Here is a 23,674-nt window from a genome sequence, read left to right as displayed (position 1 = left end):
ATGAGAGTTATAAAGAACTATATTTCAGTGTGTATACATTTTGTAGATTTAATAGCTAACCTGTAGTTAGGGAGGCTGGTGCATTAGCAAAGATTTATAACAAGTTCCAATCATTCCAAAAACATAATCAGAAGAATGGCATCAGATCAACTCTAAAGGAACAACCTTTTATAAATGTTAAGTAAAAAAATTAAATAGGCTATTTTATTTCATTGTAATGAAAAATTATACATGCCAAAGTTGTTTTCAAACACAGTTTAAGTCGGACATAATGCTAATATCATTCAATTAAAACTAAATAATATGTATCTTAATTCATGTTAATTTCATTGTCTTATCAAAACATTCAACACACATTTGTAAAATAGTATTTGAACAAATATTATTTAATAGAAATACTTGTACATTGCTGACAAAACATATGTTGTGGTTACAAAATGTTACTTTCAAAATCAATTTATTAACTATGTACATATACATATGTATATTGCTTTGATTGCAAATAGAAATCAATATTCAATTCTAGATTTAAATTTAACAAACAAAACTAGAGGCCCTAAAGAGCCTGCGTCGCTCACCTTGGTCTATGTGTATATTAAACAAAGGACACAGATGGATTAATGACAAAATTGTGTTTTGGTGATGTGTTTGAAGTTTCTACTTTACTGAAGTTCTTGCTACTTACAATGATATAATAAATGATCTTTGCCCATTAGTAACAGAGAAAATTATTTGGTAAAAATTTACCAAATTAATGAAAATTGTTTAAAATAAAGGGCAATAACTCCTTAAGGGGTCAACTGACCATTTTGGTCATGTTGACTTATTTGTAGATAATTAGATTATACTAGAGCACACCCGTGATATCGCGGGTCCGTGACTGAATTAAAGTATATAACTATGCGCAAGCCTTATTTTAGTATTAGTATTGTCATCTGATAAAGTCATGCCGATTTTAAGATACACAGTTTTCTCTGCTTTCAAATCTTTCTGTTTGAACCCGTCGAACTGGAACTTATCAATTATTGGTAATATTAATTATTTGGAAACGTGACAAAAGATCCAGGAATGGGGTACTTTTTAATCAACAGATTTGTCCTATATTAGTTATAAATAAAGTTGAACTCTTTGATTCGCTGTTTAACGTCATACCCGCTGAAAAATTGAAAACTGTACCTATACGCTTAATTTTAAGTCCCGATTTTTAGTATTCGTATTGTTAACCTCTTAGAAAGTCTTACTGATTAAAATACTACAATAGGTAACAATTTGACAATTTAGTAGTGTCAACCCTGTGATTATGACCCGTGTATATAGCATATTAATATTGAATACACCGTTTGGTGGTGCGCCTGTCAGATGCGGAACGTTCAGATAAGGTAATAGGTAACAGGTGAATATACTATTGGTATCGGTATCGGACTCGACCCGGAACTTCTTAATTATTGGCAATATTAATTACGTGGAAAACAAAAGGACCTGGAGTGATGTAATTTTTAATCTACACCTTTGTACTATATTAGTTGTATATAAAGTTGAATTCTTTGATTCGTCGATTTTACGTGATGACGGCTGACAAATTGGACCTCGTCTTTTTAGTATTATAGATAATAGCATTCAAGATAATAACTGAAAACAACAAAATTTCTTTAAAATTATAAATTCAGGGGCAGCAACCCAACAACCCTTTGTCCGATTAATCTGAAAATTTCAGAGCAGATTACCAACTTCCGGTTCCGGCGAAGACAACAGAAGGGTTCTTTTTTGTGCCCCTAATTTTTTTTTGAAAAATCTGCATCAATCCTGCATAAATTTGGTGACCAAATTAACATTTTCGCCATGAAAGCTTAAACACAACATTGACATATCTTTTTAACTAACATTTCATTCAGAAAAAACATAATGAGTAAAACAGCAACTCCAAAGACAGGCACCATGCCGACCTCAATTAACAACAAATCTTGTGCCCAATGTGAAGAAACATTTAAGAAAAACCAAAAATGTATGAACTGTAATATATGCCGATATTGGTTCTGCATAGAGTGTAGCCATGTTTCAGCAAAATTATATGAGTTACTGAAAACTGAGTCCACCCCTAATTTGCCATTTAACTGTGATGGATGTGTCCGCGTATTACCAAAACTAAATGAGTTAGGGTTACACATTGAGAGACAAAGGGTACTTTTTGAAGAACTTGATACAAAATTGAAAGTTGTTGAATCCAGCATGGATATGAAAATTGACAAAAGAGTAGAAAGAGCCTTTGAGTCGTTTAGGGACAGAGAAGAAAGAAAATGCAATTTAATAATACATAATGTCCCAGAACCAGATAATAGTACTGATAATAAGAAAAGAGATGATGAAATTTCATTGAAAGATATATTGCACACTGTTCAGAGTGATGAAGTTGAAATTAAATCATTTATAAGATTGGGTAAACCAAATGAGAGTAAACCAAGACTGATGAAAGTAACTGTTGGTTCAGTTGTAGACAAGCATAAAGTTCTAGGTAACTCTAAATTGTTAAGAAGGAAAAACAGTGATGGGTATACTGTACATAAATGGAACAATATTTATATTACCCCTGACTTGACAAAAGAGGAGAGGGACATTAACACTGAGCTGAGAAAGGAGCTTGAGAGGCAGAAAAAAGCATCAAACAATGCAAACTTGGTAATTTTCCGGGGGAAAATCGTTGAAAGAAAAGACATTTCTGGTCAGTCTGCTAGTATGACAAATACAGCTAGTAGTCATGGTAGTGTTGAAAGTGGCGGTTCAGGTCAGACTGCCAATTTTCGACCATACTAGATTTTCTACAGAAAAGATCAAACAACATGTAAATACGTTAATTCCAGTTGGTTTTTGTTACAGTTCAAATGTTACAGTTAATTTTTTTGATAATGCAGAAAATGACAATGCAAGTACCTCTAATGTTGATTCAGCAAGTGATATTATAAGTAATGATGGTAGTGTGATAAGTGATAGTACTTCCGAAAGTATGGACGATAACAGGCAAAATAATATTGATGATTTAGATCGAAATATTAACCCTTTAATCGTAAACAAAGTTAAGTGTATGTACACAAATGCTGATCAATTACGTAATAAAATTGATGAACTTGAAGCGCAAATACAGGTTGTGAAACCAGATTTTATTTTTATAACAGAAATTTTGCCAAAAGCAAATATTGATATAGATTGCATTTCTCCATTATTTAACATTGAAGGCTATACAGCTTATCCGAGTAAAAATACAGGAAGGGGAGTTATTATTTATGCAAAAAGTCATTTCTGTGTCTCACCAAATGAACATATGAATTCGCTTTATGATGATGCTTCATGGTGCAATTGGGTAAAAGACAATAAGACTGTGTTGATAGGCTCAGTATACAGAAGCCCATCAAATCAAAACTCATGTTTAAATATTATTGGACTTTTGAATGAAGCAGCTCGATTATTTAACAATATTTTAATAACGGGAGACTTTAATATGCGTGATATTGATTGGAACTTTTGGACTACACCTCACTCTGAGGACCATTATGAACATACTTTTATTGAAGCTTTACGAGACAATTTTCTATATCAACATATAGATAAACCTACAAGATTTAGGGAAAATCAGATGTGTAGAACTCTAGATTTAATTATTACAAAAGATGAAAGCAATATTGACAATATAAATATTGATGCTCCACTTGGACTAAGTGATCATGCTACCATAACATTTGACTTTTTGTACTCTTTCAATGAATATGAAACTGGTAAATCGAAATATAAATATTCTAAATGTGACTTTGAAAAATTTTCTGAAGACTTTAGCAATTTTGATTGGGATAGTTCTTTTGAAGATAAAGACATAAGCGAGATGTGGAAAATATTTTCTGAAAAATATAAAAAATGTGTAGAAAAGTATGTACCAAAAACTTATCCTAAACCGGGTTGTCAACCTAAACCATTATGGATAACATTTGATTGTCTGAGCAATATAAAACGCAAACAAAAGGCCTGGTCAAGATACTTGGCTACTAGACGAACAGTAGATTTTGATTTTTACAAAGTTGCTAGAAACAGGGCTAACGAGAACGTTCGAAAAGCAAAAAAGGAATATGAGAAGTTAGTGGCATCAAAGGCTAAAACTGAGCCGAAACATTTTTGGACATATGTCAAAAGTAAAGTGAAATCAAAATCAGCAGTATCAAACCTTATGAAACCAAATGGGAACTTAACTACTTCCGACAAGGAAAAAGCGACTGTATTAAATGACTTTTTTACCAGTGTATTTACTGCTGAAAATCCAAATAATATACCTAATATTGAAGAGAGAAATTTTGAATCATCATTAGAACACTTTGTGATCAATCAAGACACAGTTGAAAAATATCTACTTTTATTAAATGGAAGCAAGTCTATGGGTCCAGATAATATTCATCCGTTAATAGTAAAGAGCATGGCAAATATATTTTCAAAACCTTTGACTTTGATATTTCAAAAGTCCATTGACACTGGAAAAATTCCAAAAGAATGGAAAGATGCTAGAGTTACCCCACTTTTTAAGAATAAAGGTAGTAAACTGGATGCAGGAAATTACAGACCGGTCAGTCTAACTTCAATTGTTTGCAAAACTTTGGAAAAGGTTATACGGAAAGAAATAATTAATCATTTAATAACAAATAATTTGTTATCAGACTCACAGTTTGGCTTTCGCTCTGGAAGATCATGTATATTACAATTACTTGATGTCATGGAAGACTGGTCATTATATATGGATAATAATATATCCTGGGACACATTATATCTTGATTTTGCCAAAGCTTTTGATAAAGTGCCACATAAAAGATTATTAAAGAAACTGTATTCATACGGTATTCGTGGATCTATATTAGAATGGATAACTGACTTTTTAACTGAACGTCGACAACAAGTTGCGGTGAAAGGGGAAAAATCTGAATGGCAAAATGTAATAAGTGGAGTGCCCCAAGGCAGTGTACTAGGACCTGTTCTTTTTATTATATTCATAAATGATTTACCAGATGTTGTGAAGTCTATAGTAAAAATTTTCGCAGACGATACAAAAATTTATGCACCTACTTCTAAATCTGATGTCTTACAGAATGATCTAGATGCACTCTACAATTGGTCCAAGTTATGGGACATGAAATTTAATGTGAACAAATGTAAACAAATCCACTATGGAAGAAATAATCCTGAAAATGTTTATACAATGAACAATATTGATATTACTAAAGATGAACAAGAAAAGGATCTTGGAATTATTTTTCAAAATGATCTTAAATTTTCGCAACATATATCAAGTAAAATAAATAAAGCCAATAGTATACTTGGGCTGATTAACAGAACTTTTAACTTTAAAGATCAATATACATTTTTAAGACTATACGTTGCGTTGGTACGACCACATGTGGAATATGGAAATACAATATGGTATCCGCATTTAAAGAAAGATATTAATGCTGTAGAAAAAGTGCAGATGAGAGCAACGAAATTAATTCCTGATATACGACATTTAAGCTATGAAGACAGATTAAAAGTACTTAAACTACCCTCCCTAACTCACAGAAGGCGAAGAGGTGATATGATACAAGCGTTCAAAATATTAAAAGGAATCGAAGATATATCTTATGAAAGATTTTTTACTGTCATCAGTACTAATACCCGTGGGCATAATTGGAAATTAGCAAAACCTAGATGTAACACTTCTTTTCGATTAAGACATTTCTCACAACGTATTATTAATGATTGGAATAACCTACCAGTTGAAGTTATTTCATCTAAAACTGTGGAAGCCTTTAAAATTAGTATAGACCGTCATTGGGAGTCAGTCATGTATCAGTTAGGAAATTGATGAGGACACAAATAGTTTTATATATAACTTTTAATTGTGTGAAATAATGCACCAAATCATGCAGGATTGATGATTGTATCAGTTTTTGAAAGTGTACCAAAATATGGTGGGCTAAAAAGGATAGGATCCTTCCATATGAGCCCCACAACGATCTTACAGGTATCTTACAGGTAGATAGATCTTCACTTGATTAACAATTTATCCCCTTGTCAGATTTGCTCTAAATGCTTTGGTTTCAGAGTTATAAGCCAAAATCTACATTTTACCCCTATGTTCTATTTTCAGCCATGGTGGCCATCTTGGTTGGTTGGCAGGGTCACTGGACACATTTTTTTAAACTAGATACCCCAATGATGATTGTGGCAAAGTTTGGTGAAATTTGGCCCAGTAGTTTCAAAGGGCCAAGTGAGCTAAAAAATAACAGCTTTAAAATTTTTATGAAAATATGTAAGTTAGAGGGTTTTTACTGTAGGTCATATACTAGCACATCAAATCTCATCTTGGGTACAGCCTTGATATCAAAGGTATTGTAAGTTATTTATTTAGTCATTTGGCATATTTAATTTCAACTTTCGTTTTGGTGAACTTAAAACACCATTGGATAGTAACATAAATCATTCAAAATATACATAAGTGATTTGCATAAGATATTTCGCAAGCATTTTGAAAAGTGATTACAAAAAGGTTTGTAAACAGTCATTAAATGAGTATATTTTATGTGGTGTCCTCATAATTGCAAATAATATGTAAGCATCTATATTGTGATTGGTATAAAAATATAATTCAAATCATTATCCTGATACTGCCAGAATCATCTGACATACAGGAAGACTATTCTTGAAAGGTAAATGGTCTTCTCCACACTTCTAGAGTTTCACCTTGACTGGTACAATCCATTAACACTTGACTAGCTCTCTGTCATTACACCTTGTAACCATCATTAGTTTTCACTACACAGCTGCCATTGAAATTACAAACACATAACTGTGTTTCAAGCTGCCTCTTACAATATAAATCAGCACTTCATTCCCTTACATATCCTCAACACTCCATTTATAAGCATCCTCTGTTATAGCTTTCTTATTGGATATGCTGGCAAAGTATTTAGCCTCAAAGCCATTAGATCTATCAACACCATCCCATCTATAGCCTGGCATCATATTAAATCTGTTTGGAGGTGGTGGGGCTCCTTTGTACTTTGGTAACTCTGAAATAGTTTAAATTTATTTTTGTTAAATCTCTTCCTGTCTTTAACACATGTATACTATTTGAAAATTATAAATTTGTGAATGAAGTTTTCTTCTTACCATCATACTACTTTCTAAGTCTGACAAATTGTCTTTCTTACTACGCGAAGAAATATATTTTAACGTCTGAACTCTTCAGGGCAAAAAATAAAACTGGGGTACAGGTAAAGTAAAGCATGTAGGTGACGTAGTTATGGTTGGAAGTATCTCCATCATCTAGATGTTTTATTTTAATTGTGAAGTCTGGACTGGTAAGGAAAGTAATATCTGTATATTTATTTCTCAGGTGGTAAGAAGAAAAGGAATGAAATCAAATCAATTTGTGCATAAACATTCTTTGATGACTGTTCTCCAATTGACTGTTCTTAATGGTACTACAATCTTATTTTCAAAATCGGTTAATACTGTATATTTTTTTCACGACAATGGAGAGATGAAAAGAGGGTGCGTATAATATACACAACTGCATTCTAATATGGCTAAATATAGTCCTTTTTTTCATCAAGGCTATTCCCTTTCACATGCATTGTGCAATAATTCTAATGAAAGGTGTCGTGGCTAGGTCATGATCACTGCATACAGAAAAGCTGTAGGCAAATTAGAGTACTGGGCAACAATTATTCAAATGGTATGTTTCTGACAATTTTGATAAAATGAATGATTTTCTTTTAAAAGAAAGTCTTTGTGCACAAATATTCAATAGCTTACCCTTTCAAGGACATGTATATAAAACATATTCATTTTTTGTTGAATTTGATGTATCATATGACTTTCACATGCTTACACACAAGATAAAAGTGTTCAAGTAGACTGGACACATTATTCTAAATCTTAATAGGTGCATAATCATGAATATCTACAAGCTCAGATTCCAAGCAATAAAAATAATGTTTAAAAGTTTGGGATAAACCAGCTTTAAGATAATCGTAAGAGTGGTCGTTAGTATTTTGTGGAGACGTAAGTGTGGGTAGAGGCACTCTTACATTTACAATCAAAGTTGGTCCTAAGTTTTGACATAAGCTCTTTTGTGAAATTGGTTTTTGACTTAAGACTTGACTTTTAGTGTAATCTGAGACTTACAATATTTGTGAAATTGGCCCCTGGAACTTAACCTAAGAGTCCTCAAACACAAGATTATCAAAGTGGTCAAATGTTACAATTGACACCATTAACACATCAATGTGACATCATACAGCTCATTTGAGTCTATAATGAACGCATTTTGTATGTATGTGCCTGTCCCAAGCCAGGAGCCTATAATTTAGTGGTAGTCATTTGTTGTTGTGTTACATATTTGTTTTTCATTCATTTTTTTGTACATTAATTAAGCCGTTAGTTTTCTCTTTTGAATTGTTTTACATTTGTGACTTCATGGTCTTTTATAGCTGACTATGCGGTATGGGCTTTGATCATTGTTGTGGAGAGTTGTCTAGTTGGCAATCATACCACAGCTTCTTTTTTTTTATATATATATATATATATGAACATAATAGATGTATCAAACCTTTTTTCTTTGAATCTTTTGGTTTCTTTTTCTTTAAGAATTTAAGCATAGGATCATCTGCCCTGGTTATCTCCTTTAAGTGTTTATCTAAATCATCATCATCTTTAAATCTAGCCATAGGTTTAGACGCCTCATGTAAATGTTCTTCTACATTTCTTTGTTGTTGTTCTTGTTGTTTCATTCTGAATTTAAATATATTCATATTAGGCAAAAGGCTGTAGATAATGATATAAGAATACATGGCTAACATTTGACCCGAATTAGAAGATTTGCCAAATACTTTGTAGTAAAGAATAAATCATTACTAAAAACAGTTTACTGAAAAGAAAAGACGTGTATGCAGGATTAGGTGGAGATCTCAACCTTCACTCTCTTCAAACCTCCAAAAGCACAGGATTTTCCATTTATCATTTTAGCAAAGCATGATTCAAACACTGACTATATCTTTTCAAATAAGATAAAAATATTATTTACATTGATAAATTTGTATGAAGTTGGAGTTATTAATGAATAATTTAATTTTGGATGTAACACGTCTTCTGATTGGCTGACGTTATTTTGTTATCAGCCCATAGACATAATTTAGTTATGTGACCGTGACATCATCAACGTTTACCACGGTTTAAAATGGAATTTATAATTAAGTTATAAGAAATGACTAATATTTTTTCTGTCTATTCGAAATAACATGAAAAAAGTGGTGCACACTGTTAAATGACCCACTAAGCTATTATTCAGTGTGCACCAAACTTTTTATGTTATTTCTTCATAGACAGAAAAAATATTGCAGTCATTCCTTAAATGCATTGCAAGTTCCGATTGTAATTTACTGTTAAATAGCAGTGTAAGATGAACTCTTTGTATGTGAAGTGTTGGAGAACACAGTAAATAAACTCATCATAGATACCAGGACTAAAATTTGTATATACGCCAGACACGCGTTTCGTTTACAAAAGACTCATCAGTGACACTCGAATCCAAAAAAGTTAAAAAGGCCAAATAAAGTACGAAGTTTAAGAGTTTTGAGGACAAAAATTCCTAAAAGTGTTGCCAAATACAGCTAAGGTTATCTATGCCTGAGGTAGACAACAAATCCAGACACCACAACATGAAATACCTTAAATATATTCATTTATATACAGTACAATGATGAATGGCAATAATAAGAACTTGCAATCTATAATCTGACACCCTATATTTGTATGAAACTTTTTCTGTAATTGCTATAATTAGTTCTAAATTTTGGTCTGTAATGTTGAAATCACAATAATAAATGCACCAAAAATTTCTTAAATTACAGAATCTGTCTTCCTTTAGATTGTATACCTTAATTTTATTGTATTTCAAAGTAATTTTCTGTCCTCTTTGTTGATGTTACTACCGTCTTTTGGTATGTATAACGCGCATATTTATACCCTAGGTCATGTTTCTTGTAAGAGGGGTGCGTGTTATACATGACTACAAACAATTTCTTAGTCTTTTTTTTCAGGTCCAAACTCCGACAAAGAAATTTCCAAGTGAAGTGAAGAGTACGGAATATTTTTGCTAAAACCTCGATTGTTTTTATGTTTTACATGTTATAATTGTAATATTTATCGTATTGTTCTTGATTTGTTACGTTTTATTCAAATAAAATACATTTTATACCTTTGTTGTTACGTTTATTGTGTAAATTTGTCCATCTGTTTTGCAATTCCGGAAATTTGTCAAGTCTTAATAAAGGCACAATAAAGCTTTTGCTGTCGATTAAATTAGCTTCTGTGTTCCTTGTTGTCATAACTTACTGTTTTTGTATGTGTTTATCATAGAGAGTTGAAGAAAAGTGTATAAAAATTGAATAAACCACGCTTGTTTTGAAAAGATAAACCGCCATTTTTTCTAATGTATTGATCAGGTGATCGCAAGTCATGTGGGTCAGTCATGTGACTTAATATTGTAAAGTGATGATTTACTCTATGAAAAATTCATTAGGAAAAATACGTTTTTACTTTGTAACTTTTCAACTTTTAAACAACTGTTTAAAACCATTCAAGAAATTATGATTGAAAACATGATAATCCCATAATTGTAACCTGAACGAATTTAATTAGGAACAAGGTCAACCTGTCACTGATTTGTTTTGACATCGATTAGACCTGTTGATTGAGGTGTGATAATCCGGATAAACAGCTAGAATCATCAAACAAAAAATAAAAACAATGAGATTTTAACAATTTATTACAGCACTAATGACATTAATTATAATTATTGTTCTGATTCGTAATTATTTTATTGTTTGAATCAGAACAATAATTTGGACATTTAATCTTGTCCTTGATAGTCAAACAATTTATTAAATTTGGATTAAAATATTTATCTCAATCTAATAAAATTCTTATTCATTTGTTAGAATACTTCCAATTTCATATTAATAACGTATTCTGTACGGAATTCTCCGTCATTGGTGTCCATTTAAAAAACTTCCTGTTTACAGATAAACTTCCTGTTTGCCGATTTTGGAGCTGTAACTTTTCCGAAAATGTCTAGGAGTATTATATGACCAATAAACTTTTTTTCTCTCGTTTCTTGGACCACAAAGGGGGTGCGCACTATACACAAATGCGCACTATACACACCAAAAGACGGTATACATTTCAGCCATTCAGAGTGTTTTAAACACCTTATAACTCACCCTTTTCCCCATTTTTCATATTTTTCTTTCATTTGTCTTTCTTTCTCAAGTTGTTCAGCATTTTTTTCTGCTTCATCCTCCATGTTTCTTCTCTTTCCTGTTTTTCTGTCTCTGAAAACTGTCACTGCATTTCTTCCTAAAGCATCATTGCTAATCTGAAATTATGTACATGATGTATGACTTTACAAGTTTGCATCAAATTTCATTCTTATCATTCCAAAATTTATACTGCATTCTATATTGTCAACCCTATGTATTTAATTGATGTTATAGCCTAACCCTGAAATGTGTTATAAAGCTGTTTAATGGCAAATCTTCTTTGCAACTGTTAAAGATTACAACAAAATCATTTCTTAAATTTGTTCGTTTTATCCTCAAATTATATGTTTATAAATCTATGTCCCAATCTAGCACATGACAGTATTTATATACATATTATTTTGTATTTTGTTGTTTACTGAATCAGTCTAGGGGCTTCATATGTGAGTTATTTTCCCTTTAAACTTTGTATTTAAAATAAGTAAAATTTAATTTTAACTGGTAAGCCATCACTTATAGAGACCTAGGGTATTTTGAATTGAGGTCCTTAGTTCACCAAAAAGAAAATGGAGTCAAGGTCAAAGGTCAATGTCAAATTCTAAATTTTTGTTTTGTATTGATATTGCTCCTTTTTAGAAACTGTAAAAGATATCATCAAAATATTAATATTTGCGAAAATCAAATAAGTATTGGTATTGTACATAAAATCAGGTTCTTGATTCTTGGTTTTGTTGTTTAAATTGTTTTGCAATTGTCACTTCGGGACCTTTAGTAGCTTACTATACAATATCATGCCCGTAGCCAGGAATTTCGGGGGGGTATTTGGACTCACAAACTCGACTTTAACAGTCACAATTCATACAGGACTTTGACTTTAACAGTGCTTATTTGTTTTCAAAAGGGGGGGGTGTCCGATCTCCCCAGCAACAGGTATAAATATGAGTTTTGCTCATTGTAGAAGGTTGCACAGTGACTTATAATTGCATAAATTTAAGTAATTTTGTCTCTTGGAGAGTTGTTTCATTATCAATCATTCCACATCTTTTTATTTTGTATATATATCCAACAAAAACTAGTGTTAAATTCAGGTGTACAGAAGGGTAGACAGTTCTAGTTCCCCATTTGTGTAATTCAATATTGAAGATTTCAGAATACATTTGTTTTTCTTGTTGGTAAAATTCATGCAGAAGACATTACCTTTTTAAAGGCATCATCTTCTTTCTTTTTCATCTTATCTGCCTCCATTTTCATATCTTTAGCACTTTGTAATCCAGCTTTTTTACCAGATAATGTTTTACTCATCTTATCTTTTTTTCTTGGTGGTGATTGGTCAGAATCTGAATCATTTCTTTTTCTTCTGGGTGGTGATTGGTCAGAACCAGATTCATGTCTTTTCCTCCTAGGTGGTGATTTGTCAGATCCTGAATCATGTCTTCGTCTTCTTGGAGGTGATTCATCTGAATCTAATCTTTTTCTTGGTTCAAAACGAGATTTACGGATTGAGGTTTTGGGTTTTCTTGCTGGTGATGAATCAGAATCAGAATCATGCCTCCCTCTCCTTGGTAATGATTGGTCAGAATCTGAATCATGTCTTTGATTCCTTGGCAATGATTGGTCAGAATCTGAATCATGTCTATGTTTTCTTGGTAATGAATTATCTGAATCTGAATCATGTCTTTTTCTTCTAGGAAGATCAGATTGTCTTGAAACACTTTTTTTGTTATATTCACTTTCCCTTTTATTCTTGAAAAATGATTTTGTATTTTTTAAAATGTCTTCATCTTTCATACTCTTCAACAATGATGGGTCAAAATCGTCATCTGTAAAAATCAAATAACATGATTAAAATCTTGTATAATACTGTCAATTCAAATAACATGTATATTTGTTGAGTATTTCATGAAAACCAACATCAGTATAGTTTACTTGAATAGACCATGCATTTTTTTTTTTATCCCATTTCAAAAAAACTTAGCTTGTTAAATGAAATTCAGTATATATAATACAACTGTAAACAGTAATGTATGCTGGCTAAGTGTAAAAGTTGTTTACAATTTGGTTAAGCATGGATTAAATATTGTTAAAAAAAAAGGATAAAAGTGCAATAATGTAATTTTTTTAGGATACTATTATCAGATATAAACAACAATATATGACCCGCATCAGATAGAAATCAACATAATACAAGTGCAGGTAAAAGACTGATTGATAATTGAACATTCAAATACAAAATAAAAGGTGAATTTTTGGTCTGTTTTGTAGACCTTTTATACTTTGTTACAACATTAAATTTTTCAAACAGTAACAGATTTTATAAAAAAGAAGATGTGGTATGATTGCCAATTAGACATCTATCCACAAAAGACAAAAATGACACACACATTAACAACTATAGGTCACCGAACGGCCTTCAACAATGAGCAAAGCCCATACCCCATAGTCAGCTATAAAAGGCCCCAATAAGACAATGTAAAACAATTCAAACAAGAAAACTAATGGCCTTATTTATGTAAAAAAAATGAATATAGAGTGTTTTTTCTTACCTGAAATACATTGAAATAGGATGACAGATGTTATGATATTCATTTGCCAAAGGAGGCAAAAGTTAATTTCTTTCTGGCATAGCTCAAAAAGTAAAATAAGAAATGCTGACGAATTGGAACCCCATAAGTATTCTATACAAGATTAAGAGAAGCAATAGTTCTCCATTTTTTTTTTAAAGTTGATTATTAGGAATATCATGATGATGATCATATTCCCATAATGCATTGTGTACATGCTATTGGATAAAAAAAAAAATAGGCTTTTATCATGATTATGGATGCTTGTGAAGAGTTGTCTCATTGGCATTCATACCCCATCTTCTGTTTTAAATTTTATCATTTAATTTAACATTTTAGACAATCAGTGCTGTAATTAAATGGAAACAACATTTTTTATGTTTTGGTGTTTTGATACGGGTTAAAAATTTGGCGCTTTAATTTTACGCTAACATTTCAAAAATACATGCACAATGTATCCATCACTGCCAGATCCTTCTGCAAGCAAAAGAATAAAAAGAAAATAAATAGTGAATATATAAAGAGCTGGATAAGTTCACATCTCCTCTTACAGTGGCGGATCCAGTCATTTTAAAAAGGGGGGGTTCCTAACCCAGAGTAAAAGGGGGTTCAAACTATATGCTCCCATTCAAATCCATTGATCGTCCAAAAAAAGGGGGGTTACAACCCCACAACCCCCTTGGATCCGCCAATGTCTAATATACAATATATAACAACTTTAGTATGTCACCTTTCCCAAGTGTTTTCCATCGACCATCACTATGTCTGTAAGTCTCTAGCTGTTGTATAGTATCTGGACGTTCATCAATGATAGCTACAATGGTTGGATCATCCTCCCCAATATCTTCATCTAGTGTATTCTCCAAGTTCTCTGGGAGTAGGGACTTTAAATCAACATCATCATCAATAATTGTTGATCTGAAATAAAAACTTACAATTTACATTTGGCAAACCAGCAATGAGTTAACAATATGTTAATAAAAGGCACAAGGACATGATATGCCCATCCACTATTCAGTGAGAGTGGACATAGACCACTGTATGTTAATCTATAAACTGTGTACCTGTATAAATCGAAATGTGTAAAAATAAATGAATTTTAAGATTGTGGCTTAGGAAAGACAAAGGAGCAAATGACAAAAACAGTAACAGATCCACAGAATACCATTAATTCTAATATATATTTCATAAGTGAATTTAAAAGTATGTCTTCTCTTTGTGTACAAATTGTAGTTGTATATGAGAAGTGTCAAAATCATGTTGTATTCATACTGAGCTGCATGTCTGAACCTTTTCAAGTAAAAATTATGGGTCTTTCATATGCTCTAGTTTAGGTCTTACTATACATGCTATATAGCTAGTACCTGGTTAGCTCGGGGTTTTATTCAGGTGTTTTGAGACTCATAAATTTTGTTTTAGAAAATGAAGTGATTTATTGCCATTTGAAACAAAATGTTGTTTTTATCATGTTAATGAGTGTTCCACTCGAGATTAGATTACAGGTTGATTATACCAAAGATATTTTGCAGATGTAACTGATTCAAGATAAGAATGTGGTTGTGAAGAATGTAACTATGCCTGTAAGTTTTTTACCGAAATGGCAATAAGATTGGTATGTTTTAATAATTGTGCCATGAGCAAAATTGAATCTGAATATGCTGCTGAGTCTAAATCAAGTTGTTATTTACTTCATGGCAATCATTTCATGTTTTTATTTCTCTGTTAATTATTCTGTCATTAGGAAAGCATCTAATATAAGCTTGCTTTGTTCAGGAAAGCCATTTACATGGATAAAAATGATAAATACCAATAAATTTTCTTAGACCTACATGTAATACTGTTCCTTGGGGTTAAATGTACAACTGATGTTACAGGTACTGTGAGAGGTGTTTTTTTTTTACAACTTTGATAGAAATAATAGTTTTGAAGTGAGGGTGTGGTTCCAGTTTCAGTGAAGCATAGATTTAAGTCTCTACTTATTCTTTTATCTATCATGTCTATGGTCCTTTTATACAAAGTTTCTAAATAAAATTGGGGAGTTATCATGGTTATTATGCATGAAAAAGTTATATGAAAAGAAATTTTTGTTTTTATGAATTTGATGATTAATCAGGGTTCCTACTTTAGTCATGACTTTAATAGGCGAGTCCATGAGTCCTGGCCTCCTGCTCACAAGGCGAAAATTCAGAAAATCTCCCGCTTGCGGATACCCTTCCACGCAGGAGTATACAATCTCCCTCTTTTTGATATTTCAATCTTGAACAACATTAATTAAGTGTTTGTATCACTGATGAGGGTTGTTGTTACCTGAAAACCACAGACCATGTGAAATTAAAAGGCTTCACTTGACAGTTTGGGTGTGAAACACAGTACTTATTAACAATCATTAACGACTTTTGCTTCAGAACACTAATCACTTCAAAGAAATTTTATAAGTATATTTAGTAACACATATAAATGTTTTGTAGATAAATAAATAAAGAGGTCATACATTTCACTTGAAAATGTTGTTTGTGCAAATTTCACTCTCAGCTGTCATAACTGAGTGGGAGAAGGTTTCAGAGGTTGGCAGGTATGTATTCACTGTAAATTATTCCTGCACATACAGTATCAATCAGTTGCTTATCCGTGCTATACTACAAAAGTGTTGGCACTCCAGGTAGTGGAGGAAAGAATTAAGAAGAAGAAGTTGGTAAACTAAAGTGGGACGATTGTTGTGCGATTTTTGGATCTTCCATCACTGTATTGGATACCTAAACTACATAAGTGTCCTTACAAACAACGGTATATTGCTGGGTCTTCCAAGTGCTCCACGAAACCCCTTTCTAACATCTATTTTATCAGCAATCAAAGACGGGCTTCAAAGTTATTGTGAAACTGCCTTTTCTAGAGGTGGCGTGAATCAGATGTGGATACCTAAAACTTCCAAAGATCTTTTAGAGTACATACAATCTAACTCTCTTTCATCTTGTAACAGTCATGACAGTATTAAAACATTGGACTTTCCTACTATTTACACAAGTATTCCACATTCCAAACTAAAAGACAAATTAAAAGAGTTGGTATTACTTTGCTTCATAAAAAAGAATGGCCAAAGTAGATACAAGTATCTTGTCTTAGGGAGGGATAAATCCTACTTTGTAAAGAATCACTCTGATTCAAACAAAAAATTCTCTGAAACCGATATTATCAAGATGCTTGATTTCTTGATTGACAACATATTTGTTATGTTCGGAGGACATGTTTTTCAACAGACTGTCGGCATCCCATGGGAACAAACTGTGCCCCTCTACTTGCTGACTTGTTTCTTTATTATTATGAGGCTGACTTTATCATGTTTATGCAGGAACTTCTTAGGAAGAAAGATAAGAAGTTAGCAATATCCTTTAACTCTAATTTCCGCTATATAGATGATGTCCTTTCACTAAACAATTCAAAATTTGGTGACTATGTGGAACGCATCTATCCCATCAAATTGGAGATAAAGGATACTACAGATACAGTTAAGTCAGCTTCATATCTTGACTTCATACATGTGATGGACTGTGAAACTCAGATCAGGAGATTTGGAAATTTTGGTCAGGAGATTAGGACTCATATCAGGAGGTTTTTTATCGACATAAATTTTGTCGTAAATGTAACCATATGAAGTAGAAATTGTGTTTTTTCTACAAATTGTAATATGTTTAAAGTACCCTTATTGCCTTTCTATTTGAATAAAATAAAATATTAAGAAGAATCTGTTTCCTGTTTAGTTTTGTTTTGTTTTTGATAAATGATTGATCACTGCTTGCAAATAAATCCTTATATTTATCTATCTTATCTGTATAGATTTTTATTCATGTCTCCATCTCCTTATCATTGGTAAATGTATAGACAAATAAGAAAGAAATAAGCTCTACATGTTTGTTTGCAACATCATATATTAATTTAAAAAATAACAAACACTAACAGTAGTACTGCATGGCTTTTAAGCATTATGAAAGTCTTATTTGTAGAAAACTTAATAAAATGTTTTGCTATTTCAAGCTTACAAAATAAAATCTTAAATATTCTAACATCTACAATTCTCAAACCAAAGGTTTTATAATCCCAATTAAACTAACTAGAACTTTATTAGTCTAAATGTACATATTGTATATTCTAATCACATGTAACAGATTTAAAATATAAACTTCAATTTAATCCTTGATAGGAGGTCTAGATTGCTAAAATAATTTTTAAATTTATATTTTTTTATTTGTCCCAAAACATTTAAATTCATTTAATCAACATCCATTTATGATTATTTGATTAAAATATTAATCATTTATAGTCTTTTTACAATTTACATTTTTAAAAGCAAAATAACTGAAAACAGGATAAAACAAAGGGAAGTAACAAAAATGTATTTCAATATTCCCAATACACATCGTTTTTATAACACAACGGCAGTTAGCCAGAGGTAAACATTGTTGATTACCAGTATGTTTGACACCCCAGCTGTCAAGTGAAGCCAATTAATTATACATCTTCTTTGATGTACAGGTAAAATTTAACACAGGTGTCAATTACATCCGTACAGTGGTAAGAAATGATCAAATATGGCGTCTGAAAATTTTCATTCATGAAATATTTCATACACGGGAGTTTTTTCTCCTGAACAGGAGGACGGGAGGAGACCCCTGAAAACGGGAGTTTTGTCCTCCCGTCGGGAGGTTCACATGTATGTGACTTACATCTAGAAATTGACAATGAGGGTCGGTTGAAGACAAAACTTTATGACAAAAGAGATGATTTCAGCTTTCCAATTGTGAACTTTCCATTTCTAAGTAGCAACATTCCAGCAGCACCTGCATACGGCGTATATATCTCCCTATTGATACGATATTCCCGTGCTTGCATTTCCTATCATGATTTTCTTGATAGAGGGTTACTGCTCACAAGGAAGCTATTTAACCAAGAGTTCCAAATGGAGAAGTTGAAATCATCCCTTCGTAAATTTTACGGACGCCATCACAAGTTGGTTGACCGTTATGGAATAACCGTTTCACAAAAGATATTGGATATGTTACTTACGTCATAACTACAATGAATCCCCTTCCCTATCATGAATTTGACCTACCCAATTAGATCATTTACCGGATTTGTAATTGCATAAGCAACACGATGGGTGCTGCATGTGGAGCAGGATCTGCTTACCCTTCCGGAGCACCTGAGATCACCCCTAGTTTTAGGTGGGGTTCGTGTTGTTTATTCTTTAGTTTTCTATGTTGTGTCATGTGAGCAATTGTTTTTCTGTTTGTCTTTTTTTTTTTTAGCCATGGCGTTGTCAAGTTTGTTTTAGATTTATGAGTTTGTGTAACACAACACATGGTTATTTGGAATAGTAGTTTATTCAAGCCCGTCTGGACCAGTGTCCATAACGGACGGTCTCCTCTATACAGTAAAATACACAAGTATATATACAGAATATAAACAGTGTCAAGGTTTCTATTAATTTGACCATCATAGTCTTAAATTAAAAGATACAGGGATGAATATCTATTAAGTTGACTCTAATTGACATGTTTTGGCCAACCTGGAAATTAATGATCAAAGAATACACGCATGTCCAGTGTTTTAACTAATTGTTATTGCTACATGTCTCCACATGGTATGCAATACACGTATGTCCAGTGTTTAACTAATTGTTACATGTCACCTCATGATCTGCATGTAAATATTTCATATGCAGTAGCGGTCAATTGAACAACCTTTTACAAGGTCATGATTTTCTTAATAGATATTCCCCCGTATTTATATTATTCAATTTAATAAACATTTTAAGAATATATAATCATCAATATAAATATAAATATATTTTATATATATTTATATATATATTTTTCGCCTATCATATTGTCACATTCCTCCCTTTCTTAAGAAATATAATTTATATTTTAGTTAAAATCGGTGACAATATGAATGCTTGCAAATTTCCCTAAAAACAACAAAAATATTCATAAATAAAATCATTTCAAAAGTTCAACAACATCTAAATGTTCAGCAATGTATAGTTCATACAATTCTTGTGTGAATAACTAAGTTCGTAACATCAACTATTGGAACTTCTTATCCCTAGAAAAAGGTGCAACCATCAACTGCGGACCGTCTTCATAACCCCGACTCCAGTGAACTGCTCCTCTGATCGTCGTTGTCAACTCCAACAATCCATTTGTTTATCTGCGACACCAATTCTCGTCATTTAGAAGTTCTGCAATCATTCCGACTTGCATGTGATCCACCATCCGTCGTTTATAACTGCGACCTGCATGTGATCCACCATCCATTGTTGAAACTCCATCCTGCATGCATGTAATCCACCATCCGTTGTTTGTAACTTCGACGTGCATGTGATCTACCATCCGTCCTTCATGTGATCCACCATCCGTACTTCATGTGATCCACCATCCGTCTTTCATGTGATCCACCATTCGTACTTCATGTGATCCACCATCCGTCCTTCATGTGATCCACCATCCGTTGTTGATTTACTCCTAACTGACCTAGCTTACCTACTCTGTTAACTCAGAGTCCCTGACTAGGTTGCTCAGTTATCACCGGCTGAAACATTACAGGAAAATCTACCTGTGATGCTGTAGAACGATTCCCTCTACCAATATAAAGTTATGTGATCGCATAGTTTTATGTACATCTAAACGTCTGCGTTGTGTCCAATGATCAAAGCCAATATCCACTACTGGATAATGGTTCTTAGTGGCTGGTTCTTAGTAATGGTGCAGAAGCTATTTTAACATCTCTGTAGGCAGTACCATCGCCCTCAACATCAGTTGACACCATTTGATCGCCACCAAGGTATCGTGTGACTATTAGAATCTCTCTATTACTAAATTCTCTTGGCTAAACACCTATTATTAAACTTTAGAATATATTAATAACAAAATACCTATAAAAATAGCAACAAAATAAATTAATGCATTTACTAAATTTGATAGTTCAAAGTCGTCCTCAAGTTTTAACTGCTTCAATTTGATAAATTAAATTAACGATAAGTTATATCTTTTTAAAATAAGAACAACAACAAAAATTAAACTCAAATAAGAAAATAATAAACTGATAGGATTAACTTCTCTCTAGTAAAGACTGAAAACATTATTTAGATAAGGTTTGACATTCAACCTACACTTTCCTTCCTTTTTCATAAACAAAACTGATTCAGAGATTACTGATATTTAAAGGATTTCTAAACAATCAACAATTTTTCAGCGAGCCATCTGAAGCGAGAATTAGAATGATTAATCAAAACAAAATTATCTTATATACACATATATTTATTTAAAAACAATTATCACGAAGCCTACTTCTACGACATGTTAGTCGTTCATTTTATTAAGATAACTAGAAATGTTTGAGAAACAGTTAAACATTAATTGATTTTTGAATTTTCGTTTATTTTTATTTCGTATTTTGATTTTATCAACAGGCATGTCTTGGCTACTTTCTAAATTATGTCTATCCGTACTATTATCATTTGTCATATCCCTTAAACTGGAATTTATAAATGACCTTATGTTCCTTTATGTTTTCTAATTTTTTCTTGGTTTGCTAATTTTCTTTTTAATTCAATCAGCATCACATTAAAATATTTGCGGAAGATGTATCGCGTCATTGTTTATAACGATTAATCATATGATACTTATTTCCATATTTTAAATCCTAAATTGTTTTCTTGTGAAACATTTTCGTTTTTAACCCTCACTATATATTTATGTTCTCTATAAATAATCCTATATTTCATCTATCGCTAAAAACTGTCAATACTTTTAAAACTTATAGAAACCTACATTTCCCTAAGAGTGGACTTACCACTTATATCAATTTTAATCATTTATGCGCTATTTTCTGAAGATAGGTCCGTCATTCTTTAAAAATACCACAATAACTGTGCGAAAATAGAGGTTTGGATTCTAAATACCATAGAATATTTTGTTTCTCTAAACAAATGTGCTTACGCACTTACCAAACTGCGTCAACCATATTTGAACAACCATATGATTATAACATCGCAGAAATACCCTTAAATCCGTCGCCAAAAGTGTTCTTATGAAACTTTCTTATACCAATGTATATAGGCGCGTATATTTTAGAATTACTGATTGTCTCTTCAGAAAACAGATCAAAATATGAATAAAAAATTAAATTATTATATTCAAAATCAAGATATATTAAATGTTTTGATATTATCATTATTCGTGCATTTAAATACTTTAAAATATAACCAACATCTTTAAATAGTTTTACCTATTTTTATTTAATTCTTAAATATTAATATTCAAATGTTGTTTTTTCTTATTTAAATATCTATTCTGTCTTTTAAAAAACAGCATATAAAAACTTCTCATTATATCATTACAATATGTACGCAAAACTTATATATTGACTTATACTTTCAAATACCTACAAAGTTGCCAGTCTTTTATATTGACTAAAACAATCAAATACCTATCATAAGTACCTTCACCCTTATCATAATGATTACATAAAAAAATATCAATAAACAAAATAAAACCTTCACCATGGATTTATAAGAAAAATAAAAAATATCTACATTTTCGCTTAAAAAAAACCCCCATTATCTAATAAACATTTTTTTAATGAGTAAATCAGCATCTTGATCATGAACAATTGTGCTCACATCTGATACACCTATTCCTAATTTGTCTGATTTTGAACCATCAAAGCTTTCAATCGAATTAATGCCTTTTTTAAATACCTTTTGAGTGAAACTTTAAACTTATGTTTCTAAATTTTGAAAAACAGAACCTGCATTAAATTCTTGTCTAGCCATTTTGAGAAATTAAGTAAAGAGTATCAAATAAAAAGTCACTTTACCTTAATATCCTTTGGTCACGGTTAACCAAAAATAACCACATGTGACACAACACATGGTTATTTGGAATAGTAGTTTATTCAAGCCCGTCTGGACCAGTGTCCATAACGGACGGTCTCCTCTATACAGTAAAATACACAAGTATATATACAGAATATAAACAGTGTCAAGGTTTCTATTAATTTGACCATCATAGTCTTAAATTAAAAGATACAGGGATGAATATCTATTAAGTTGACTCTAATTGACATGTTTTGGCCAACCTGGAAATTAATGATCAAAGAATACACGCATGTCCAGTGTTTTAACTAATTGTTATTGCTACATGTCTCCACATGGTATGCAATACACGTATGTCCAGTGTTTAACTAATTGTTACATGTCACCTCATGATCTGCATGTAAATATTTCATATGCAGTAGCGGTCAATTGAACAACCTTTTACAAGGTCATGATTTTCTTAATAGATATTCCCCCGTATTTATATTATTCAATTTAATAAACATTTTAAGAATATATAATCATCAATATAAATATAAATATATTTTATATATATTTATATATATATTTTTCGCCTATCATATTGTCACATTTGACTGTCCCTTTGGTATCTTTCGTCCCTCTTTTGAAGTGGGGCGACTTGTCTTGCTTCCTTTTCAAGGTAAAACAAGCCTCATATTCATGAAATGCACCTTATATGTTTTGAATTCGATTTTACAACTTTTCTCCTTTTCTTTTTCTTTTCATTTTCCTCTGGACCAGATAAATAACGTTTTAAATACTCCGCTTTGCTAATTTCAGCCATTCGTTTTGCGCTCTTCAATCTCCTTTTAGAATGGTAAAGTGTTCATTCCAAAAATACTAACTTTTAATTCCCCACATGCTTTCAAAAAGAGGATTTATAATTAAAAAAA

General features: G+C 31.8%; 1 protein-coding gene across 1 annotated transcript; it reads right to left on the bottom strand.

The window, feature by feature from the left end:
* Nucleotides 1-6,281: 6,281 nt before the first annotated feature.
* Nucleotides 6,282-23,583, bottom strand: LOC134720885 (BUD13 homolog). The gene is made up of 6 exons (XM_063583436.1): nucleotides 23,453-23,583; nucleotides 14,619-14,806; nucleotides 12,525-13,147; nucleotides 11,289-11,443; nucleotides 8,618-8,799; nucleotides 6,282-7,073 (listed from the first exon to the last, which is right to left on the bottom strand). Exons 1-6 carry the CDS (start codon nucleotides 23,563-23,565, stop codon nucleotides 6,898-6,900), a joined length of 1,437 nt encoding a protein of 478 aa, XP_063439506.1. The 5' UTR covers nucleotides 23,566-23,583; the 3' UTR covers nucleotides 6,282-6,897.
* Nucleotides 23,584-23,674: the final 91 nt, after the last annotated feature.

Source organism: Mytilus trossulus, chromosome 6 (genome assembly GCF_036588685.1).
Source record: "Mytilus trossulus isolate FHL-02 chromosome 6, PNRI_Mtr1.1.1.hap1, whole genome shotgun sequence".
In the NCBI taxonomy this organism is placed as follows: Eukaryota; Metazoa; Mollusca; class Bivalvia; order Mytilida; family Mytilidae; genus Mytilus; species Mytilus trossulus.
This window is presented reverse-complemented; position numbering and strand designations above follow the sequence as displayed.

What these genes read in the sequence shown, in the direction of transcription:
- LOC134720885 (XM_063583436.1), bottom strand. Translation starts at nt 23,565, where the DNA reads ATGGCTGAAATTAGCAAAGCGGAGTATTTAAAACGTTATTTATCTGGT. An exon ending in ATGGAAAACACTTGGGAAAG is followed by an intron (nt 13,148 to 14,618) that starts GTGACATACTAA and finishes TGATTTTTACAG; the next exon opens with ATGACGATTTTGACCCATCA. An exon ending in AAGATGATGCCTTTAAAAAG is followed by an intron (nt 11,444 to 12,524) that starts GTAATGTCTTCT and finishes ACATAATTTCAG; the next exon opens with ATTAGCAATGATGCTTTAGG.